At 45.6% G+C, this 21737-nt stretch overlaps 1 protein-coding gene across 1 annotated transcript in view; it reads right to left on the bottom strand.

The window, feature by feature from the left end:
• The window catches only part of SYTL3 (synaptotagmin like 3), a 77233-nt gene that overhangs the window by 11884 nt on the left and 43612 nt on the right, over window positions 1-21737 (bottom strand). Inside the window, exons 6-9 of the mRNA XM_055310846.1 lie at window positions 21551-21629; window positions 17761-17885; window positions 10330-10464; window positions 1978-2156 (exon numbers count right to left, since the gene is read on the bottom strand). Coding sequence (XP_055166821.1) covers window positions 1978-2156; window positions 10330-10464; window positions 17761-17885; window positions 21551-21629 — 518 coding nt within the window. The remainder of the gene's footprint in view (window positions 1-1977; window positions 2157-10329; window positions 10465-17760; window positions 17886-21550; window positions 21630-21737) is intronic.

Raw genomic sequence — 21737 nt, 5'->3', positions numbered from 1 at the left:
GAATGCCTGGCTGTCCAGCAGTCCCCAGTCTGGCTGGTTAGAGCTCCCATCTCCCTCAGCACTGTGCCACACCCAGTGGCTCACCACCCCCAGTAACCAGGCTGTGATAGACTTCATGACATCTTGTCCTGCATATGAGCCCTGAGTATTTGGCCAAAGCTCCAGGAGGGTCCCCATGTGGATTTGCAGACCTACTTCGTGACTCATCTGCTTACTATTTGTTGAATGTTTATCATGTTCTAGACACTGTTCTGAAGGCTCACCATGGGCAAATTCAAGGGAACACCATAGCAATCCTTTGAAGTAGGTTCTATTATCATCCCCGTGTTACTGTGAGGTATTAGGAGATCGAATGACCTGCCTAACAAAGTCAAACCACACAAATGGTGGACCAGGGTTCAATGCCCATACTCTCAACTTCCTCACTATAGTCCTTTTGAGAATTACAAGAGGGGCACCTGGGTGGCTCAGTGGTTGAGTATCTGCCTTGGGCTCAGGGCCTGATCCAGGGGTCCTGGGATTGAGTAACACATCAGGCTCCCCACAGAGAGCCTGATTCTCCCTCTGCCTACGTCTCTGCCTCTTTCCATTTGTCTTACTGAATGAATAAATATTTTTTTAAAAGAGAATTATAAGAAAGGCTCAGCATGTGTGAACAGTGACAGTCAGAATAAATGTCTCTGATATTACTGGTCAGGAGTCTGAAGAATGGACAGAATTATGGTTGCTACTTGTGGGAGTCGTGTAGAGAAAGTAGTCACAACACAAAAATGAGGAAAGCCTCTCTTTGGAGAAAGTCAGGGGATAGCTTTGGAATAATGACTATTCCAACTTTTCTGGAGCAAAAGGTATAAGTTGGGGGAATAAAAGAAGTTAAGAAACTTCTAGGACTAGAAGGACCCTGTTACAGGGAACCATAGTGCTACAGCAATACATGCCATCTATACTGCATTGAGGAGCTACTGAAGGTTTCAGAGCAGAGGAGAGTTTGGTGAGACCAACAATCCATTTCCTTTCCCAAGCTAGTAATTAAAAACAGTGTGCTCAAAGTTTTCTGTGTAGGAAAAAAGAAAGGCAAAGATGTGATCCTCACTTGAAACCATACCCAGAAAACCAATTCCAGTTCTAATGTGAAAGGATCTAAGTATGAAAAAAACTCTAATAGACAAAAATAAAGAAGGATATCTTTATAACCTTCAGGTAGGATTTTTCTATAGACTCAAAATACAGACATTTTAAAGGAAAAGATGGATAAATTTGACATCAGATTCTCATCAAGAAAAGCCATCATAAACAATGTTAGAAAACAAGTAACAACTAGAATATGTATATATATACATATATATATATATAGAATACATATAATCACTGAAGAGTCATATTCAAAATGGGTTTCTAAAAAAACCCACATTCTTGTAAATAAACACAAAAACAACAAACAACCCAATAGAAAAATGCCAAAAGAAACAAATGGGAAGTTCACAGAAGGAGAACCCTACATGTCTAATGCATCTATAAGACGTTGCTCATCTCTGTTAGTAATCAGGGAAATGCAAGCTAAAATGAGGAGGTATCAGTTCATATCAATTGGAAAAAATTTTTAATCTGTTCAGGATTATGTGAGATAGATTTTTGGCTTGAGTTTTCCTCTATAAGAAGTCAAATTTCCCAACACCATTCACTGAAGTTCATCTTTTTCTGCACTGATTTCTAATAGTCCCTTGATCCTAGAAGTGCCCAAGTAGGCTATGATCTGCATCTGGACTCCTGATTCTGCTCGACTGACCTCCTTATCTACCCTTGCATCAATAACCCATTGTTTGAATTACGACAGCTTCAAAATAATTCTCAATAGGTCTTTTTAGTTCTGTTCTTTTAAACAATTGTCTTGGTTATTTTGGGACTCTAACTTTCCGTATAAACTTTAGACCCAGTATGCTTATCATCTAAAGTCAAAACTTAGAAAAAGAAACTTACGGATTGCACTTTTTCTTCTTTTCCTCTCCATAGGCAAGATTCTTACAGGCCTTGATGCATATTTCTAACGAACAGGTTTTGAAGCAATAGCGAATGGCAAACTCTATTTCTCCACTGACATTAGCATTGTCAAAATTGCCCATCTCTGTACAAGTGCTGTTAATGCTAATTAGACTTGCCTGAAATCAAGAATAAGAGATATAATAAATTACTTCACAGTTTATTTGTTGCAGTTCTGGTTTCAAGATATCAAATTAATCAAAATTCACACAAACCATACATCCTGACTCATAGTAAGTTAATAATACACCAGCTTGTACTTTGCCAAAATAAGTTGCCACATATTCTGTCCTAAGGAGATGGGAATTCTTCAGAAAGTCTGGTCTTGCCCAGATACGGTGTTTGCCTAGCAATAAAGGTTACACAATCTCATTCTTTAACATAAATCAGTTGGGATGAAGTGGATTATCTCCTGTGCAATTCTGCAAAGATAAGTCTCAGGAGGGCAGATAATACCTGTGGCAGGAACAGCCATGTGGAAAGCAGCAGAGCAGGGGTGCTAAGTACCATGATTGGGAATCAGATACAGTTGGATTCCATTTTTTGTTCTGCTACTCATTAGCTGTGTCAAGGTCTAAATGGAAAAATTAATACCAGCCTCATAGGGTTATGGTAAGAAGTAAATGAATAAAATGTGTAAAGTATGTAGTCAAAGACAACAATAAATTCTGTTTAAATTTTCATGGGTGCTTAAACAAAAAATAAAACTGCCACCATAAGTTAGGATGCTGTGAGCTTCGGTGATGTAGATAAGTGGCGTGGAATGCCCGTGCCTAAAACACAACCAAACCCCTATAGCACTATTAAATTTGCTTAAATATTTGTCCCATTCCCATGCAAAAATCTCAGGGCTGATTCTATAAAAATAGGGAAGCCAGAATGATTTCCACTTCTAATTTTCAGTGAGTTCCTCCACGCTGCAAAACACTGTGGGAAGAAACTAAAAAGAAAGTCTCAGGCTTTCTCTCTCACTAGAGAGAGAGCCAAACCAAACCAAACCAAACCAACAACTTATCACAGGACCCGAACCTGAATTAACTAACACCAAGAACACAACCAATTCCACCGCATCCAGTCACGGGCTCTGATAAATGTCATCTGCCAACATCCATGCACTGTTAGAATGGAAAACAATCTTTACTTTACATTTTCCACTCAAGAAGGCAAGGAGTGGTAAGACAGCAGGAATCCCTGACATGCAGTGAAGAGGGGATGGCAAGGGATGCTTGCAAAAGGTGTGTGCACTTTTTGCAAGCATAACAGGGGTGATGAATGCAGGGGTGAAACAAACAGTTCCAATCATTAACATGGCATTTGTCCCAGGACACCCCCCACCCTTTGGGCCATGTCAGACTAAGTTGTATTACAGCAAGGTTTCTGCCTAGAACGAACAGAAAACTGAATTAAATCACAGGCAGTTTCAAGGCGTTATAGAGCTACCAAGACAGGCAGGACACAGGGCCCAAGTGAGAGAATTGCCATGAGCCTGATGCTCTGAGTTGTGTCTCCTTCTAAGGCATCTGTCCCTGTGCAAGCAGACAGGCCTGGAGGATGGAGAAGTCAAGCCATGGGGCTCAGAAGCCAAGGGCTGGGACTCAAAAACCAGTGTCCCAGGGTCCTGAAGGCATGCTGAGCTTCAGGAGCTAAGTTCACAGAGAAAGCAGAAACGCACCAGTGGGAGACACACTAGGTGCTCCTTTTCCATTCAAGGGATTTGCTGATTTGGAAGCTCTCACTGAGCAGCTGAAAAATGCTTTCAAGGTTCATCTTCCTGGGAAAGCCCACTACAGAGGAGGGTCTTAGTGACCTCCAGACTTTCACTGGGGACCCTTACCCTCACCCCCCAGCTTACTTCCCAGGAGTCAGAGTCAACTACAAATGGGGTCCTCACAAAGATGGACACCCAGCTTGGAGTGAGCTCAATCAACACCAGGTGGGAGAAGACTGTTTACCTTCACTCTAGCTGTCTGCTCAAAGCAAAAGAACATTCTCTCTGAAAGAGGGTCACACCCACCTCCCCATGCCACTGGAAGCTGAAAGAGCACAGGGCTCTGTTGGGTCCTGCCCTCCTCTGTAACTCCAGCACCCAGCTCCGTGCCTGGCTCATGGTAGATCCCCGGTAAATATTTATGAAGGGAATAGAGAAAGCACTTGAAGTACTCTGATTTAGCAGGGCTCTGTGTAAATATCATGGCCTGATGGGATATGTGGTCTTGGGTCTCAAGGAGCTACAGAATGAAGTAAGAAGACTCACTCGGGAGGTCGTCCTCATCTTAGACAACTTCCTAAGTCATTTAACTGCAGAATCCAGATGGAAACTATTTTTCAATAAAACTACAGGCAGGCAGTAGTTTAGTGAACTACAATAACAATAAAATAAAATTGCTGAAAATCAAAGACAAAAAACCGTAAAGGCACAGAAAGAAAAGCTATGCTATCTTTCATGGAGGAAACAGAAAGGGTGGGAGAGGATGTGTCCCCAGCACTGGGGTGTCTCACCGGGGCAACTGGCTGCATGCGGGAGGGAAGGTGGAGTAGGTGAAGGAGTAGGCACAGTGAGGTTAATTTTAGTATTACGGAGGATTAGACAATTCTGACCTGATTCCTTTTTTGGGGGGGCGGGGGGGGGTGAAAAGGGATATTTGTTGAAAATGGCAAGAGGAGCAGGGTAAAAGATCTGAGTGAGTGTTGAAAGAACTGGAAAAGGTGTGAAATGATCTGAGAGCAGGAAACTGAGCTGCCCAGAGAAACGCATCAGGCCTGGGACAGCTGGCCTATAGGTGACAAAACGGGGCAGATCTGATCCCCACACACTCACATTGGGGGGTGAGGTCCTCCCTACTGAGTGTACAGCTGTTCTGGGGTGGAGAAGGTTGCCCCTGGCGCAGCCAGCTTGCTGCAAGAATTATAATGCATCCAGAAAGCATTAGAATTACTCATCTCTCATTTCATAAGTACATTAGCGGACGTCAAAGTAGGTTGGGATCCACCCAAAAGTTGCACAGTAAATCAGAAGCGGAACTGGAAGGGGACCAGGGTGCCTAAGTCCTTGGGCTATCAGCTTACACTAGCATCTCTGAGTCATGCAGCTACTGTGCCCGCTGAGCCAGGGAAAGTATAGCCTCAGATAATGAAAGGACAGCAGAGCACATCCTTTGGTCAACCGCATTCCTGAGATCATTTATGTCTCTACCACTGTTGCCTTGGGAGGGTTTTCTAGTTCTATTTTCCTTGTAGCCAGAACAGGATCTTGGAACAAGTTGTAACATTGAGCAGCAGCCCATGGAGTCAACCAAAAGGTCCTGGTCCAGAAGAGCAATTAAGAACTCAGCCTGACTTTGATTTGAACCATTGGTGTTGGTGGGGTTTGAAAGAGAAATAAATCTGAGCAAAAGCGAAGGAGATCGACCTTCGCAAAAGTGAAGGCAGGCAGAGAGCATTCAGTGACTTTCTCCGAAGGGCACAAGTTAGCTTCTGCAGCTGTAAGCAAGGCTCGATGCCCTTTTCTTTCACAAAGGCAGGAAGGAGGGGTCAACAGAAACCACAGCCACAGTTCACCCTTGAACAACATGGGTTTGAACCATGCAGATTTTCCCAGGAAGCACAGTACAGTTCTGCAGATGTGTTTCCCCTTCCTTATGATTTTCTTAACATTTTCTTTTCTCTAGCTTTATTGTAAGAATACAGTACATTATACATATAACATTCAACATATGTGTTAATTGATTATATATGGTATTGGTAAGGCTTCCAGCCAACAGTAGGCTATGAGTTAAGTTTTGGGGGAGTTGAAAGTTATACACAAATTTTCGATGGCACAGCGGGTCAGTGCCCCTGCCCGTCACGTTGTTCAAAGGTCAACTGCATTCTTTAAAAAGAAAAAAAAAATCCTGATCACCAGAAGCACACTGAGAGCATGGTTGTAGAGTGGTCAAGATGGTGGCAATGGAGCCAGAGGCTTTCATTCAGCTCTAGGTCCCGACACCTAGTGGTTGTGTGATCTTGAGCAATATTCTTACCCACTGTAGACTCAGTTTCCTTACCTGTAAAATGGGGTTCTACAACATAAGATTGGGATGAGGCTCAGTTTTGTGGTTTTAGTACATACATATATATCCCCTAAACGGTATATTGGTTAGCTTCACCTGGTCTTGGAATTTATATAATTAGAATTCCTAGTGTATATATATTCCTCTATGATTGACTTTCTCTTGATATTGTTTTTTAAGATTTTAATTTATTTATTCATGTGGGACACACAGAGAGAGGCAGAGACATAGGCAGAGAGAGAAGCAGGCTCCCTCCAGGGAGCCTGATGTGGGACTTGATCCCAGCACCCTGGGATCATGACCTGAGCCAAAGGGAGATGCTCAATCACTGAGCCACCCAGGCTCTCTGATGTTCTATTTTCTAAATTCATCCATGTCATCAGATGTGGTTTGGGTTCATTTGTTGTCACTCCCAAACACTATGCCATTGGATGAATAGGTCATATTCATCCTTTTTGTTTTTTTTAAATAAAAATACATTAATATGGGTAGGTAGCTAAACATAATACTCTTTAAAAAAAAAATCAACGGAGCCAGGGGCACCTGTGTGACTCAGTTGGTTAAGCATCTCTCATCTGCCTTTGGCTCAGGTCATGATCTCAGGACAGAACTCTCCTCTGTCCCTCACCTCGTTTGTGCTCCTTATCTCTTGTTCTTGCTCTCTCTCCCTCTCTCTCTCTCTCAAGTAAATAATAATAAAAAAAAATCAGTGGAGCCATACAAGTTCAGAAATATTGACAGAAAATGAAGGATTCCCACATGCACCTCTGTGTGATGGACAGAGTGAGTATTTTGAGGCAGTCCCTACTTAGGAGTAACCCAAATGCCATGGTGATATCCCACATCTCAAATTTATGTTTAAAGAAAATGTCTGGGAGGTTGGGAGTTTTTACTTCTTTGAATAAAAATCTGCTCTCCCTCAAACTTATGCCAACCTCCATATCTGAGGAGTTCCAATGTCTACTTCATGTGCTCACTCCTGCATCACAACACCTTCTGGCAGGAAAAATGTAAACGGTGTGAAAACACTGATATGAATACATTCCTTTTTAGATTTTTTTAAAACAGAAGTATAAACAAAATTAAAAACCAGACAGAAACTCTGATAGGAAGTTTTCTCCTAGAGGAGGTATAAAAAATGAATGTATTCCTTCACTAAGTTCCACTCCTTCTGATGATTGGACTTTTACTTTTTATTTTTAAAGCAAATTGTTTTTTCCCTTCCCAAACATTACATTTTTATGGAAAAAAATACAGAAAATACAGATGAGACCCCCCCAAAAAATTAAGAAAAAAATCCCATCATTCAGAGTCAAATTTTGGTGTATTCCTTTCACTTGTTTTGCAATATCTATAGTATAACCATTTTGTTTTTATAAACATATGCTACTGTAATACTATCTTATAACCTTATATCTTCATTTACCAATGTGTATTTTCTACATTAATATTCTTCAACATTATTTTTAATAGCTACAAGATATTCCTCTGAATAAATGCACCATAACTTATTTAACTATTGCCCTATTTTGAGCATTTTGCTTGTTTCTAATTTTTCAAACTGGAAACAGTTAAAAGCAATGTTCCCTGGACATCCAGGTATGCATTTTTGGGGCAACATTTATGATAATTTTTTTAAGAACTTTTCCAGGGCACCTGGCTGGCTCAGTCGGTGGAGCATGTGGCTCTTGATCTCAGGGACATGGGTTCAGGCCCCACGATGGTCATGGAGCCTACTTAAAAAATAATAATACATTTTTTTAAAAAAAGAATATTTCCTATAACTGAAATTGCATAATTGAAGGAAACAATTTTTTAAAAATATTTTATCTATTTATTCATGAGAGACAGAGAGAGGCAGAGACATGGGCAGAAGGAGAAGGAGGCTCCATGCAGAGGCTCAACCACTGAGCCACCCAGATGCCATGAACATGCATTTTAAAGGCTTTTGATAGGTATAGTAAATTGCCCTCCAGCAGACCCCCCAGCAGTTTATAAGAACGCCTGCAGCCCCACACCCTTGCCAACTCTGTCCTGTATCACTTCTAAAGTTTGCTAAAATGGGGACACCTGTGTGGCTCAATGGTTTATCACCTGCCTTTGGCTCAGGGCATGGTCCTGGAGTCCCAGGATCGAGTCCCACATTGGGCTCCCTACATGGAGCCTCCTTCTCCCTCTGCCTGTGTCTCTGCCTCTCTCTCTCTCTGTGTCTCTCATGAATAAATAAATAAAATATTTTTAAAAATTTTAAAATATAAAATTTGCTAAAATGACCTCCAAATACCACTTGCTATCACTTTTGCACTGATTCAACTACCTGGGAGGTTGAAGCTTTTCCCCAATTTACTGTCTCTTTGTATTGCTCCTTTTGTAATAAGTAGAGATTTAGAAAGCTGCTTCCGGCTCCGACTTCCTGTTTCTAGAGGATGTCAATGTCTGTCAGAACAGGCACCATCTCTGGGCTAGAAGCAATAATCAGTGTTTGCTTTGTGGGAGTTTGGTTTCCCCAAACAAACACTGCTTCAGCTAAAGGGAACAGGTGAGGATTAATCACATAAAAAGTCAACCTCGTGAGGCTAACCTGAAGGGCACAAGTCAGAGCACCCTAGGAGGAGGAGGGAGCCTTGTTGAATTTGCAGTGTAGTTTGAAGAAATAACAGGGCAAGAGGAACACACTCACCTGCTTCTCCTCACCCCAGAATCATTTCCCAGCAGTCCTAAAGGTTGTCTAGGTGTGGGTCCGCCCCAGGCAAGTTTTGCAGAATCAGGGGGTGGCCGAACCATGGGTGTCAGGGAACCCACTCCCTTGGAGAGTCACCAAATCTGTGGGACAGCACAGAAGGCCCGGGCTTTGACTCACGGGGCTCCTGGGTGTTGAGTCAGAGCTCCATGTTACTGTAAGGGCTCCGCAAGCTACGTCAACCTCTGTGAACCTGTCTTCCCATTTGTGAAATGGGTAATAATCTCCACCAGGCAAGATCGTTGTGCAAATGACTGATGGGGGAGCATCCGGCTCAGTGGTTCACACACAGTAGGCTTTCAATCAACAGCAGCTCTGGTAAGGAGTCATGTCACGGTCCCACAAGTTTTTTGTATTTTGTTTTTTTAATTCATGAGAGACACAGAGAGAGAGAGGCAGAGACATACGCAGAGGGAGAAGCAGGCTCCCTGCAGGGAGCTTGAGGCAGGACTCAATCCCAGTACCCCTGGATCATGCCCTGAGCCAAAGGCAGATGCTCAACCACTGAGCCATCCAGGTGCCCCTAGAAGCTGAGTTCTTAACCACTCTAATACACCACAAAATTAGTACATTTTGATTCTCCAAACAACCCAGTGAAATAAAAAGAACAACCTTGATGCCCATTCCTTGATGAGGATTCTGAAGTTTAGAGAGTCTTTGTGATTGTCTAAGATTATTTAATACGTTAAAGAGCTATGACAGTGACTTGACCCATCATCCAAGCCTCTGTCATAGCATGTATCACAGTCTTGGGCATAAAGTCAGCCTTCCTTCAATGTTTTTGAATAAACAAATGAATGACTAAAAGGCCTGCCTCTCAACAGGCCCAACCTTTGAAATATCTTGAAAAAGAAGAGCACAGTTGGAGGACCTACGCTACTTGACTTCTGACTTCCTTCAGTAATCAAGCGCGGGTGGTCTTGCCACGACACAGCGGAAAGATCAGCAAAGCAGAACAGAGAGCCCAGAAAAAGACCCACAGTCACACGGTTACTTGATTTTCAACAAAGATACCAAAGTCCATGGGGAAACGAGAGTCTTTTTTTAGGCAAATGGGTATTCGTGCCGGAAAAGGAGCCTCAACCTACACCATTCACGACATTAATGAGTTAAAGCACAGACCTACTCATAAAAAGTAAACTTTCAGAAAGCTTCTAGAAGAAAACAGGAGGAGGTCTTCATGACTTGTGTGTAGACACGACCCAGAAATAATCGTAAGAGAAATATTTGATAAATTAGACGTCATTAAAAGTAAAAACTTCTCATCTGAAGATACCATTATTTATTATTAATTACTATCTGTGTGTATAAAAGAAAAACCATCGAAGTATAGCCAGGTTTCCCCAGCTCCCAGGGTAAGTAAAATATTACCTCTAAGTTCTATTGTCCTGTTGCAGTTCATCTCACAAGACAACAGTCCCCATCTACCTGTTCCTGCCAACCCAATGCGGCATCATGGTGACAACCATGCTTCACGTGTTTAGGGAATTAGATGACACTCACGTGTCTCAAGCCTCCTGAGAATACAGTACTGGGCGTTGGCCGGGATGAGAGATCTTCTTGCTTCAAAACAGGGTTAGTAGGGCGTTTGGGACTCTCTTGATTGAGGGCTTTTAGAATATCTGGCGCACTTGCCTTCTGGAAAAGGAAACACAGAATTAATGATGGAGTCTGCATCCCAGTGTGATTTTTGTTCAAGTGTGGTAACTACACTAAGCAGAGCCTGCATCTATGACCTGATGGCACTCATATGCAAACTTCTGGGTGCTGAGTAAGAGAGCACACACTTCTGTTTGGATAAATGCATATACACACACCTGTGGGGCCCCAGCAGGCCCCAGCAAGCACTGGGATATTCATGAACAGTGGTAGGCGGATCACTTATGAAGTAAAAAGTCTTAAGGAAGTCTACATTTTGACCTTAATAATGATCCCTGTATTAAATCACATGAAACATAATATTTAGCCTATAAGTTGTAGTTCTAATGCACTTATAAAAAAATTAATGCCTCTCAATTTTATCAAAAAACTTTAATAGTCAGTACCTCTTCTATAATGTATACAGCTGTGCTTTCCAATGTGGCAGTCACCAGCTACATCTGGCTATTTAAGTTCCCATTAATTAAAAACAAATACAATTAATAAATTTAGCTCCTCCATTGTACTCGACACATTTCAAGTGCTCAGTAACACATGGCAGTGGTTAGAAACTTCTCTTGCACGGTGTTAGCAGAGAGCCACAAACACAATGCACCAGGTCAGAAACCTCTTCCTGGTTGAAAATAGGAAGTTTGTGAATCCAGACTTTAGGTTTTTTTTTTTTTTTTTGATGCCAGGTTGGAAGTGGAACTTGGAAATATAATATTTGCAAAATAGTTGCAATTTTCAGGAAGGAAAGACTGAGAATATTAGTAAACAAGTGAAATAAGTGATTAGTTCCAGATTACTCATACTCATTATGCTCTTGATCCCCAGAACGCCAGCTCGGTTCCATCAGACATTTGTTTAGCAATGCTATCTCTGACCCACTGTTCTAAGTCCTGGGGTGGAAAGATGGGGATGAAGGAGAAGGGGAAGGAGGAGAAGACACACTGTCCAGCCTCCAGGGGCTCATCTAGATGGTCAGAAATAGATACTCTATTGAAATGGAGGCACAGGCCAAGTCAACAGGAAAGGGGAGGGGGAGAGTTTATGCAGAGGGAGCGTTGGGATGATCTTCAGGGGAAGTATGACCTGAGTGGGAGGCTAGGGAGAGACTCAAAGGTGGGGCATCACGAGTGGAAGGCCCATCATGACGGTCAAATATGCAGCATGTTCCTACACCTGCCAGCGATCCATGCAACCACAGTGACTCAAGAGGCCAGATTCCTGACATGTCAGGTTGTCCAGAAAACAGATAGCTTGGGGACACGAAAGAGCAGGCCCAAGAGAGGAGACAGAGGGCCAGGAGAGTCGTAGAACCAAGGGGAAGATTTCGGGGATGAAAGATGTTCAAAGAGAAAAGAATACGAGAAAAGACTCACCTAAAATTAAATGCAGATTTTTAAAAATTGCCCATCAGATTAACAAATATTAAAATAGAAGGCATAACATTTAGTGCCAACAGGGGAGCTAAAAAGCGGGCTACTCCACTTTTAGTGGTCGGGTAAACTGAATCAAACCCAGAAGGGCAGTTTGGCAGAATGAATTATAAGCCCTAAAAAAAGTAGCTGTGAAAAATGATATGTATTGATATGGAAGGAATTAGAATATAATGTTAGACATTTTTGAAGCAAATTACAAAAAAGGATGTGTGGCATGATGCCATTTTTTAAAAAAAGATTTGAGAGTGAGAGAGTGAGCAGGGGGAGGGGCATAGGGAGAGGGAGAGGATCCCAAGCAACTCCCTGCTGAGCGTGGAGACTGACACAGGGCTTGATCTGACAACCTTGAGAGCATGACCTGGGCTGAAACCAAGAGTCAGCCACTTAACCATCTGAGCCACCCAGATGCCCCATGATGCCATTTTTGTAAACGAATGTACATGTGTACTCCAAGGGATCATCCTGGGTCAACGCTGTTTGCTTTTTCTTCCCTCCTCCTCCTCTCCTTCGTCTGTTTTCTAAACTCTCATTAGTGTGTAGGCATGGGTTTAGTATATATAAAAGGAATAAAGTCATTTTTGTAATTAATGGAATTCTGGTCAGCTGTGTCAAAGGGGACAAAGTCATTGATGAGACGATGTTCGAATTGGCCATCTCACTCTTCAATCAGGGGTGCCCAAGGGCACCCTGGGGAACAGTGTCACATTGGCAGGGGGAATGCACTGCACGGAAGCTAAGAGTGAACAGGAAGGAGGCCAAAGCAGGGCAAGGGCAGGGATAGCAAGAGTGGAGGATGTGTTCATGGGTTTTGGACATGATGAAAAAATGGAAGAACAGCTTGAAGGGAATCCTTCAAAAGATGCTCCTTTTACTTTTTTTAAGGTGGGGAAGATCGGGCCATATTTGCAGGTTGAGGAGAAACAAAGATGGGGAAAGCATTGAGCTGAGCAAGCAAGGTCCCAGAAGTAAACGAGGAGGATGGGCCCAGTGCCTGGGAGGGCTCCGCCTTGGGAAGGAACGTCCATCTCTGAGGCAGAAGGAAAGGATGGCTAATGATCCGGAGAAACTCCGAGTGGGAGGAAGTAGTCAGAGGGCTCTCCTACCACAAGGCCTCCACCCTCTGAGCGCATCAGGCAATGGCCTTGGCGGATGTGGAGAATCCCATCTGAAATAGCACACAAGGCAGCCATCAGAGCAGGATACAAAGAATAATAGAGGCTCAATATTAATATAAAGCTTTGGGACACTTAGGTGCTTAATACATCACCACTTAATTCCATATTCTGTAGCAACATAGTTCTCAAATCGTTAAAAAAAATTGATGACAGAAAGTTCTGAAAAGGAATGAAGAGAATTATCTTTATATTAGCGATCACGTGGCATGTCAAATTCATAGCCAGGGAAGACTGTGTTTCTAAATATGTTAGGATTCTGGAAAACCTTTAGTGAAGCTTAAGTGCAAATATAAATATTTTGAAATTATTAGAAAAGTCAGCAAACACTCTTCTGAAGAACATGCCTGTTTTGACTAAGGAATCAACCTGAAATATTGTGTCCAACTCCTCCCTGGTAAATTGGGAAGGACCTGGATGACTTTGTCACATTCTGTGCCCCATTAAAGGGCATCAAGATTCAAAGAGCAACTTATCGACCTTGTCCAGGCATGTTTCTGCCCCCCGCCCCTGCAATTTTTAATGTATTTCAATAACCATCTAGTTTGGGCCAGGTTACAGAGAAAAATGATCACCCCAAATGAGATCGCCCCAAATTCTACTCCAAACAGAATTAATAATCTTAATATTCTATCCTGAAAGATCAACACACATTAGGCTTGATTGGATCAAATTATGGACTCCTTGAAACCACACAGTCTGTGCATTTGGGATTCTTTCTTTCATCTTTTTCTCCCTTTCTTTTTTCTTCCTGATCTTAAATAAGAGAAGGGGGAACAGCCATGGCCATGCTGAGACAGCATCTGAGGTATCAAAAAATCACCGGGGTTGGGCTCAGCCAACAGGACACGCTCCGAGCCAGGACAAATCCCAGCTGAAAGTCAGGCCCCCTCTCCTGGGACCGCTCAGGGGGGTCAAGGGCCCTCCAGTCTGAGGATCCAGGGTTTTCACAGTTGAACCCAAGGCCTCTGCCTCCCTTCCCCTCTGGCTGGCTGCTCAGCCTTGGTGTGGGCAGCAGGGAGGGAGAGAGAAGTATGCGGGGAGCGCCACGCCCCGGGGCAGGTGCTTTCTTCAGATTTCAGACCTACGTGGGAAAACTTCACATAAGGGGTGCAGAATGAAAGAGAGGTTTCTTCCCCGCCTGCATCCTGTTCCCTCTCCTCAGAGGTAGCTCCTCCCAACGCCTTCTTGTGTTTCCTTCCTGGTTAACAGGTGCATGTCCTTACGGCCAATAGAGAGCCACGCACGTTAATGAGATGCACACTAAAACCCCACCGGATGCACAGAGCTCTCAGAGGACAGGGGAGAGAGGACACTTCTCAAAGAGTCCTGGCCCAGGGGTACCTGGGTGGCTCAGTGGTCCAGCATCTGCCTTCCACTCAGGTCCTGGGATCGAGTCCCACATTGGGCTTCCTGCAAGGAGCCTGCTTCTCCCTCTGCCTATATCTCTGCCTCTCTCTGTGTGTCTCTCATGAATAAATCAGGGTTTTTTTTTTTGTTTTTTGTTTTTTGTTTTTTTTAAAGAGTCCTGGCCCAGATGCTGCAGTGAGGGAGCATTTTCAGAACACACTGCTCACACTTAATGGGCAAAGCAGCAGCGTGGGAAGCGATCCTGAGCTCCTTTTTCAATGACCATCCCAGAGTCACCATGTGGTCTCAAGAAAGCTATCTACTATTTCTGTGCTTCAGTGTAGCCACCTGCAAAGTGGGCACTGACGTCCCCTACTCCCGAAGGGCACCGCGTTGGGTGCTTGATGTTGGCAAAACGTTCCAAAGTGCCCCAATGGAAATGTGAGTGTGACTTTTATGAGCTCACCAGCTAGGGCATGTGTAATTGCAGTCTGACAAATGTCCTATTTAAAGATGTACTCTTTATATTTCAACCCCGTAATTATTTAGCATTTATAGAGCATGCCATGATTGCTGAGCACTTTATAAACATTTGGCTAAATTGCTCCTTTAAAACAGCCATATCCTTAAGAAAGGTGGGGAGAGAGAAGGCCTGTAAAAGGGAGGAAGCACGTCCTGCCAAGAGCCTGGCAGTGAACTGGACACACATGACAGAGTGTCTACATGGTGGGGGTCCTTAGTCTTGGCCCTCATAGCCTTCCTCGCCTCTACTCTGGAGCTCCCTTGTTCCATCAGACAAGCTGGCAATTGCCCAGCAGGCTGGTTCCACGTGGACATACAGTGGGGGAGGCCAAATGCTGCGGATGTCATGTTATAGGTCAGCTTCTGAATGCCAAAAGCTAAGCCCCATCACATGGCACATGACATCAGAAACAGGAAACGTGCTGTCCACAAATTTTGTGGGCACCTCTTCCTGCAGGCATCACAGGAGTGGTGTCTGGAGCAGGCTTTGGCTGACCACCCCCCTTGGGCATCTCTTTGCTCCTATGCCCTCATCTTTCATAGCAAAAGCAATGGCACAGGCCACACAGGGTTGTTTTAAGGATTTAAAAAGTCAAATATCTAAAGGGGTTTACATCAATAACAGTGCCTGGTAACCTTATGAGTGTTAGCATCAGAGGGGCTTCATCCCAATTCTTTGGGCCCTCATTTGTCCTCCTGATGTGGCATATAAAGAGGAGGTTATGAGGATAGAATTTAGAACCATACAAGCCTGGACTCTAGGGACGCCTGGGTGGCTCAGCGGCTGAGCTCCTGCCTTCGGCCCAGGGTGTGATCCCTGTATCCTGGGATCAAGTCCCACATTGGGATCCCTGTGTGGAGCCTGCTTCTCCCTCTGCCTGTGTCTCTACCTCTCTGTCTCTCTCTCTCTCTCTCTCTGTCTCATGAATAAATAAATAAAATCTTAAAAAAAAAAAAAACCTGGACTCTACTCCTGGCTCTACATTTTATTAGCTGTATATATATTAGACAAGACGGTTACCCTTTCGCTAAAGCTCAGGTTCTAGATCTTTTATTTTTTAAAAGATTTATTTATTTATTCATGAGAGACAGAGAGCCTGACGTGGGACTCGATCCTGGATCCTGGGATCACACCTTGAGTGGAAGGCAGACACTCAACCACTGAGCCACCCAGGTGTCCCTCAGGTTCTAGATCTTTATCACAGGACTAACAATATCTATCCCAGTACTTTTGTAAGAATTAAGTGTGACTAGTATGTAACACTGCCATCATGCCCAGAACACAGTGTCTCCTAAATGTGTGCTGACGTCTCCTCGACCTGTTGACCCAGAGACGGTGGCCGGGATGGTGTCTGTGCAGACCACGGGAGCCGAGAGGAGCGAACACTTGTTTGCACTTCGGCATTTCAAAGGCCTTCCAAATACATCTCACACACTCTAGATGCCTTGTCCTAAATCTAGGTCCCAAGGGCAGCAGCAGCCTCACCTGCTCACCCAGCAGCTCCTCAGAGACTCATCGGAGACTCTGCATCTCACACCTGCCCCAGATCTACTGATTCAGACTCCACATTTCAACATTTCCGAGTGACTCACACAGGCATTCAACTTGCAAATAGCTGCTCCAGAGTTCGGCCTCCAAACCAAGACCGCCCACCACTTTCTGGTTGTGTAACCAAGGCCATGTGACTTGATCTCCGTAAGCCTCAGTTTCCCTAAATGTAAAACAAGGCCAAACGCAATAGTGTGGGGTAGTGTGAGGATAAAACGAGATGATCCGAGGAAAGCCTTGAGTGGAGTCTGGCACACAGTAAGAAAGACTGGCAATTTAGATAGTATATTTAGATGGCTTAGGTAGCAATTTAGATGCTGTATTATCTCTGGGGATCTTTACAAGCGGCCTGTGGCCTTGGGCAGAACGAGTTCTCATTTCACCAAGAGCATATTGATGCTCAGGGCCTTCATGTGACACACCCAAGGTAGAGGGGTCCCCAACGGAGGCAGAATTTGAAACCTTGAGCTTGTGTGTGGAAGTTCCAGCAGGAGGTGGGGCTAATCTAATCCACTTGGCTCAAGCAGTCTGGGGACATCCTGAGTAGAGCCCACAGCTGCAGGGAAGGGGCACCTGTCCTGTTCAGCCCACCAGAGCGGTCATATTGACCCCATATTGACCCATATAGGACACCTGCCCTAGCCAGGTCACCTCAGCTGGACTACAACCCAGGTGTTCTGATTCTAAAGGCGCTTTCTGTCCTGGGCCAGAGCATCTGCTTCAGACTTGGTTAATCCTGGTGGAAAGCCAGACTAATTATTTACTTAAAAGCCTTTATTAGGTGCGCTCTCTTGTGGTTTAGATACCTGGAGAGAGCCTCCCTCGTGATTGCCCGTGGTCATGCAGCAGTTGCGTTTTTAGTGGTTTCTAGCAGAGACCAGGAGAGATTCTAACCGGAGGGTGTTGGGAGTAGGAAAGCCTCTTGACTCTCCATGAGGGTCTTCAACCTCAGGAACCACCTGGCACATTTCGGCCCTGCAGGTGGGCCCTTTGCCTTTGGCACGGTCTTGAAGCCGGCAAGGAGTCCCAGTGGACACCTGGAAGCCCTGGGGGCTTGGCATTAGGCAGAATCTTTTCCCTGCTCTCAACTATTTTCCAAATAGACCCTGAAATTTGATCATCATTTGGCCAGGCCTTCCCAAGAGAGAGGGGTTCATAATTACATTTTTCGGACTGCTTAAGATAAAAGGCAAACGAAATCTATAGAGAAATGGGCTAGAAGTAGCTCTCGTGGTGGCCTGGTGGCCTTGGGGAATACCCTGGTGGTGACGTTGATGGCAGTGTCAGACTGGCTCCTTCTCTCTGTCCGGCTAGCACATTGCCTGGGACCCGTGGCTAGGAGTTGCTTGTCAGAGGTCATGTCATTCTGGGACTTGGAAAGCTCTAGAAAACAAATACAAGGGATGACAGGTGGGAGCACACAGCTTTGACAGACTCCTAGGGCCCTCCTCTGAGACTCCCTGCAACCACACTCTGAGAAACCCCAAGGTCTCTGTAGGCTAGGCTTACAGCATGGGGAGGATGACCCTGAGCTCTGGGGTCCAGGGATGTGTCCCCAGACACCGTGTGCTGGACACGGAGCACACTGCTATGCACAGCACAGAGGAGCTGGATTCTCAGGGGTGATGGTGTGGCCACTTGCCTCTGTGGGCAGACAGCCAGCATCAGGGCGGGAGTGCAGGGGAGGTCATCCAGCCGGGTTACTCTGTATCCTGGGCACACGCCATGAGTACCCAGTTGTCCAAGCACCAAAAAGGCAGCCTAACAAATCAGCCAACGTCTTAGGGGTTTCTTATAAAGATTTATAACTAAATACCATTGCTTGGGACCTTTTGAGGAGAGGTGGAGGCAAATTCAGGGTACCCTTATAATTATTTTAATAAGCAAACCCTGAAAATACAACTTTTCTTGTAATGTAATACCGGTTGAGAATAAAGGTGAATAAAGTGAGAAGGAAGGAATCCACACACAGAAGCAAGCAACCACCTCAAAAATGATTTTGTCCTCCAAAAATGTCTTTCCTTTTCCATGGGGTCCTTGTCTGTCTCAAAGATGACCCTGAAACTATCTTTAGAGCAGAGCCCTCTGATGGATATAATGTGGCTTATATATGCCATTTCAAATTTTCCAGTAGCCACATTTTAAAAAGAGGTAAAAATTAATTTTAACACTATATTTCACTTAACACAATATATCCAAAATACTGTTAAAATATATAATCAATATCAAAATTAACAAAATGTTTAATCGGCAACTGACACATAATACTAGTTTCTGGGGTACCTTACGAGATGATCACCACCCTACGTCTAGTTACCACCCACCACCATGTAAGACTGTTTCAACATTACTGTGCTGTACAACTGATTTTTAACTTCTTTTTTTAAGCAGTAAATTTCTGGAATCTGGTGTGTATTTTACCCTTTATTCGGGCAGGCCACATTTCCAGAGCCATCTGCAGTTAGCATATTGGACAGCCTGGCCCCAGAGCATCCTGTCCTCTGATCCGCTCCTCGAGATGCTATTTATTAGGCATCCCCCACATGTGCTCCCGGGCATATGTCTGCAGAGCATCTCTCTTCTCTAGAGGAGAACCTCACCTGCCCCCCAAAGCCCTGGGGCATCTTCTTTCCCACCAGGATGTGTGCAACCTCTCCTCTCTGAGAGCACTGCTGTCCACACTGTCCTCAAGTCTAGCATCTGGGAACCTTGGGGCATCTTTCTGTGCCCAGAAGCTAGCAGGGTCCCAGCGCACACCAGGCCCTCAATGTTGACAGTGGACCTGAACTCCTCGAATGGCCAAATTCCAGCCCAGCTATGAAGGGTGTGAGAGCCCCCAGGAGGTGAAGACCTCCCACCTTGGGGGATGGGGTCATCCCCCTGCCCTCTGTTGGGCACTCACCCCAAAGCCTGTGTCTTTATCTGGTCCATTTATGTTCACAGACAAGGCAGGTGGGGGTGCCTCCTAAGCAATTCTGCTTCTAACAAGTAGGCCTGGAATCAGGTGAAAAGGAAAGGTAACAGCCCAGAATGATCCTGAAGCGAAAATCAACATTCTTATTTCCTTTTCCCCTTCTAAGGGGGGCTAGAGTGCTGGAATCTTCTAGAAATGCAGCCATAATAAAAAGGGCTGGAATTGTTCATTTATTCCAAACGGATTGGCTCCACCAGGCAACATCAGCTACCAGAGGTCGTAGCTCTGCGGCAGCTTCCCAAACTCTTTAGGGCAAGGTCCCCTCCAGCCGTCCCCCACAGATCCCAGGTGACACCAGAAAGAGGCTGTCCGCTGTACCACTTCTGTAAGAAACAGGCAGCAGAAGGAATCAAGAGGGACAGGTGCACAATAGCTCGGGACCTGAAGAAACAGGAATCAGCCCCAGCCCCGCTATGTGCCCAGAGGCAGAGGCGGGGTGCAGCACATGCAGCCTGTGCCCTTCCCTGTGGAAGCAGCGGGAGCACCTGGAAGAGGTGGTGGGCAGACCACTTCCCCCACCCGGGGGCCCAGAAAGCTGTGTCTTTTCATCCCTGCCTCTGGGCTGAGGACTCGGCATCCCATGAAACACCAGAGCCTGAGCAAGCGGGACGGGGATGCAGGTTAAGGGGTCCAATCCATACCCCATGGCAGAGACTGCTTTGTTCTTTTGAATCTTTTGAATCTCCCACCCCCGGGGACTAGCCCGGCTGTCCACCTGGGTCTGCTGATTTATACTGATGGCATCATCATACCACTCAAAGTATTAAACTGGCGAGTCTCAAACATGTGAGCCTGTGTCCTGGTGAGGCTCTGGGTACGTAAGCACACCCAAGCATTCCCACGTGTGGGTCCCAGCATGTGCAAGAGGGCGAGCGTGACATGGGACAAGATGAAACCTGTGTCCTGCCTCACTGGGTGTCTGGCAGAGGGATTACCAGGTCAGAGTTAATGCTGAGGCAGGATTCCGGAATACAGTGGTGGGAGGGAATTCACATAAGCCGCGTGGATTTGGGGAAGGCTGTGCTTCTAGAAAGAGACGCTGAGAAGCTTCGACAGGAAGAGTGGCAACAGGAACAGAGCCAGCTGCTCAGAGTTCGGGCAGCTGTTAACTGTTGGAAACCCACGTCCCAGGCTGGTGCACACAGAGGGCAGGCGTCGTCCGAACGCCCGGCAGACTAGCAGGGTGACTTGGACCCTCCCTGCTCTATTAGCAAGCAAGTGGCACGAAATTCGAGACAGACTGTCTGGTGGGATGGTCACCTTTCTGCTTGTCTGAAAAGTGATGCTTTGATTTCAGTTGTCATGACGCAGCTCGGAAGGGCTCGAGTGGAACACAGAGGACTAATTCAAATCCAATAATGAGACTGTCTCAAGGCTAAGGGACAACGCTGAGCCCATCCAAATGCACCAGCGTGGGTAGAAGCCAATCAGAAGCACCGAGAAAGGGAGTGGATGCCTGATAACCCCCAATCCCTCCTAGTGCCCGGCCTGCTCCAGGCACCTTCACAGGCCTGAGTGTGTGTGGGGGGGCTCTTCTCTGGGGTTTGCAGCTTAAGATAAACAGGAAAGAATATCCGAGCAGAAAGAACATTGAAAGAGGCAAGATTCTAAGCAGTGACGGGTTTGGGTTCCTGGCATCTGCAAATCACATGATTGCGGCTCATTGAAGAAGATAAATTGACCAAGGCCAAAAGAACGGACAAGTGGTTCCATGCGAATGACAGGCTCTGGGCCCTGCCTGGCCGGAAAGCGCCCGGACTTCACCCACCCCACTGTCTTCCTTGGTCCTGGGGAGAGGCTGTGGGGGTGCCCAGATGGGCCACCAGGTCCGTGCCAGCTCCTCCCCAGTAGCACTGAGCTCTGGCAGGTTCGGGCCACCGTCGGGCTACATGGGGGGCTGAGGGTCTCCTCTTCCCCCAGGAGACCGGAGGCCTGCTCTGCGGGAGGAGGGGTGAAGGGCCGGGGCTGTGGTCCCCCCAGGAGCTGGAGACCGAGGTCCCGGGCCAGGCCCCGCCCGTGGGCTTGGCTGGCCTGGCTGGCGGTGGGAAGAACATATGGAAAGGCATCCACTTACTTTTCATGTGGGTGGTAACAGACAGAAACAAATTTTCCACGGACTTATTAAATCCTTTAAACTGACCAAGTTCCTGTAACTAAAACAGAGACAGAGGAGAGAGGATGAGAGTTATATTTGAAGATGCGTGTCTGCCCCAGCAGCCTTCAGGCTGCCAACCCCCAACCACGGGCAGGTGTGAGCGGAG

This window comes from Nyctereutes procyonoides, unplaced genomic scaffold, assembly GCF_905146905.1.
Source record: "Nyctereutes procyonoides isolate TBG_1078 unplaced genomic scaffold, NYPRO_anot_genome, whole genome shotgun sequence".
In the NCBI taxonomy this organism is placed as follows: Eukaryota; Metazoa; Chordata; class Mammalia; order Carnivora; family Canidae; genus Nyctereutes; species Nyctereutes procyonoides.
The sequence above is the reverse complement of the archived record's forward strand: the minus strand, read 5'-3'. Positions and strand labels throughout refer to the sequence as shown.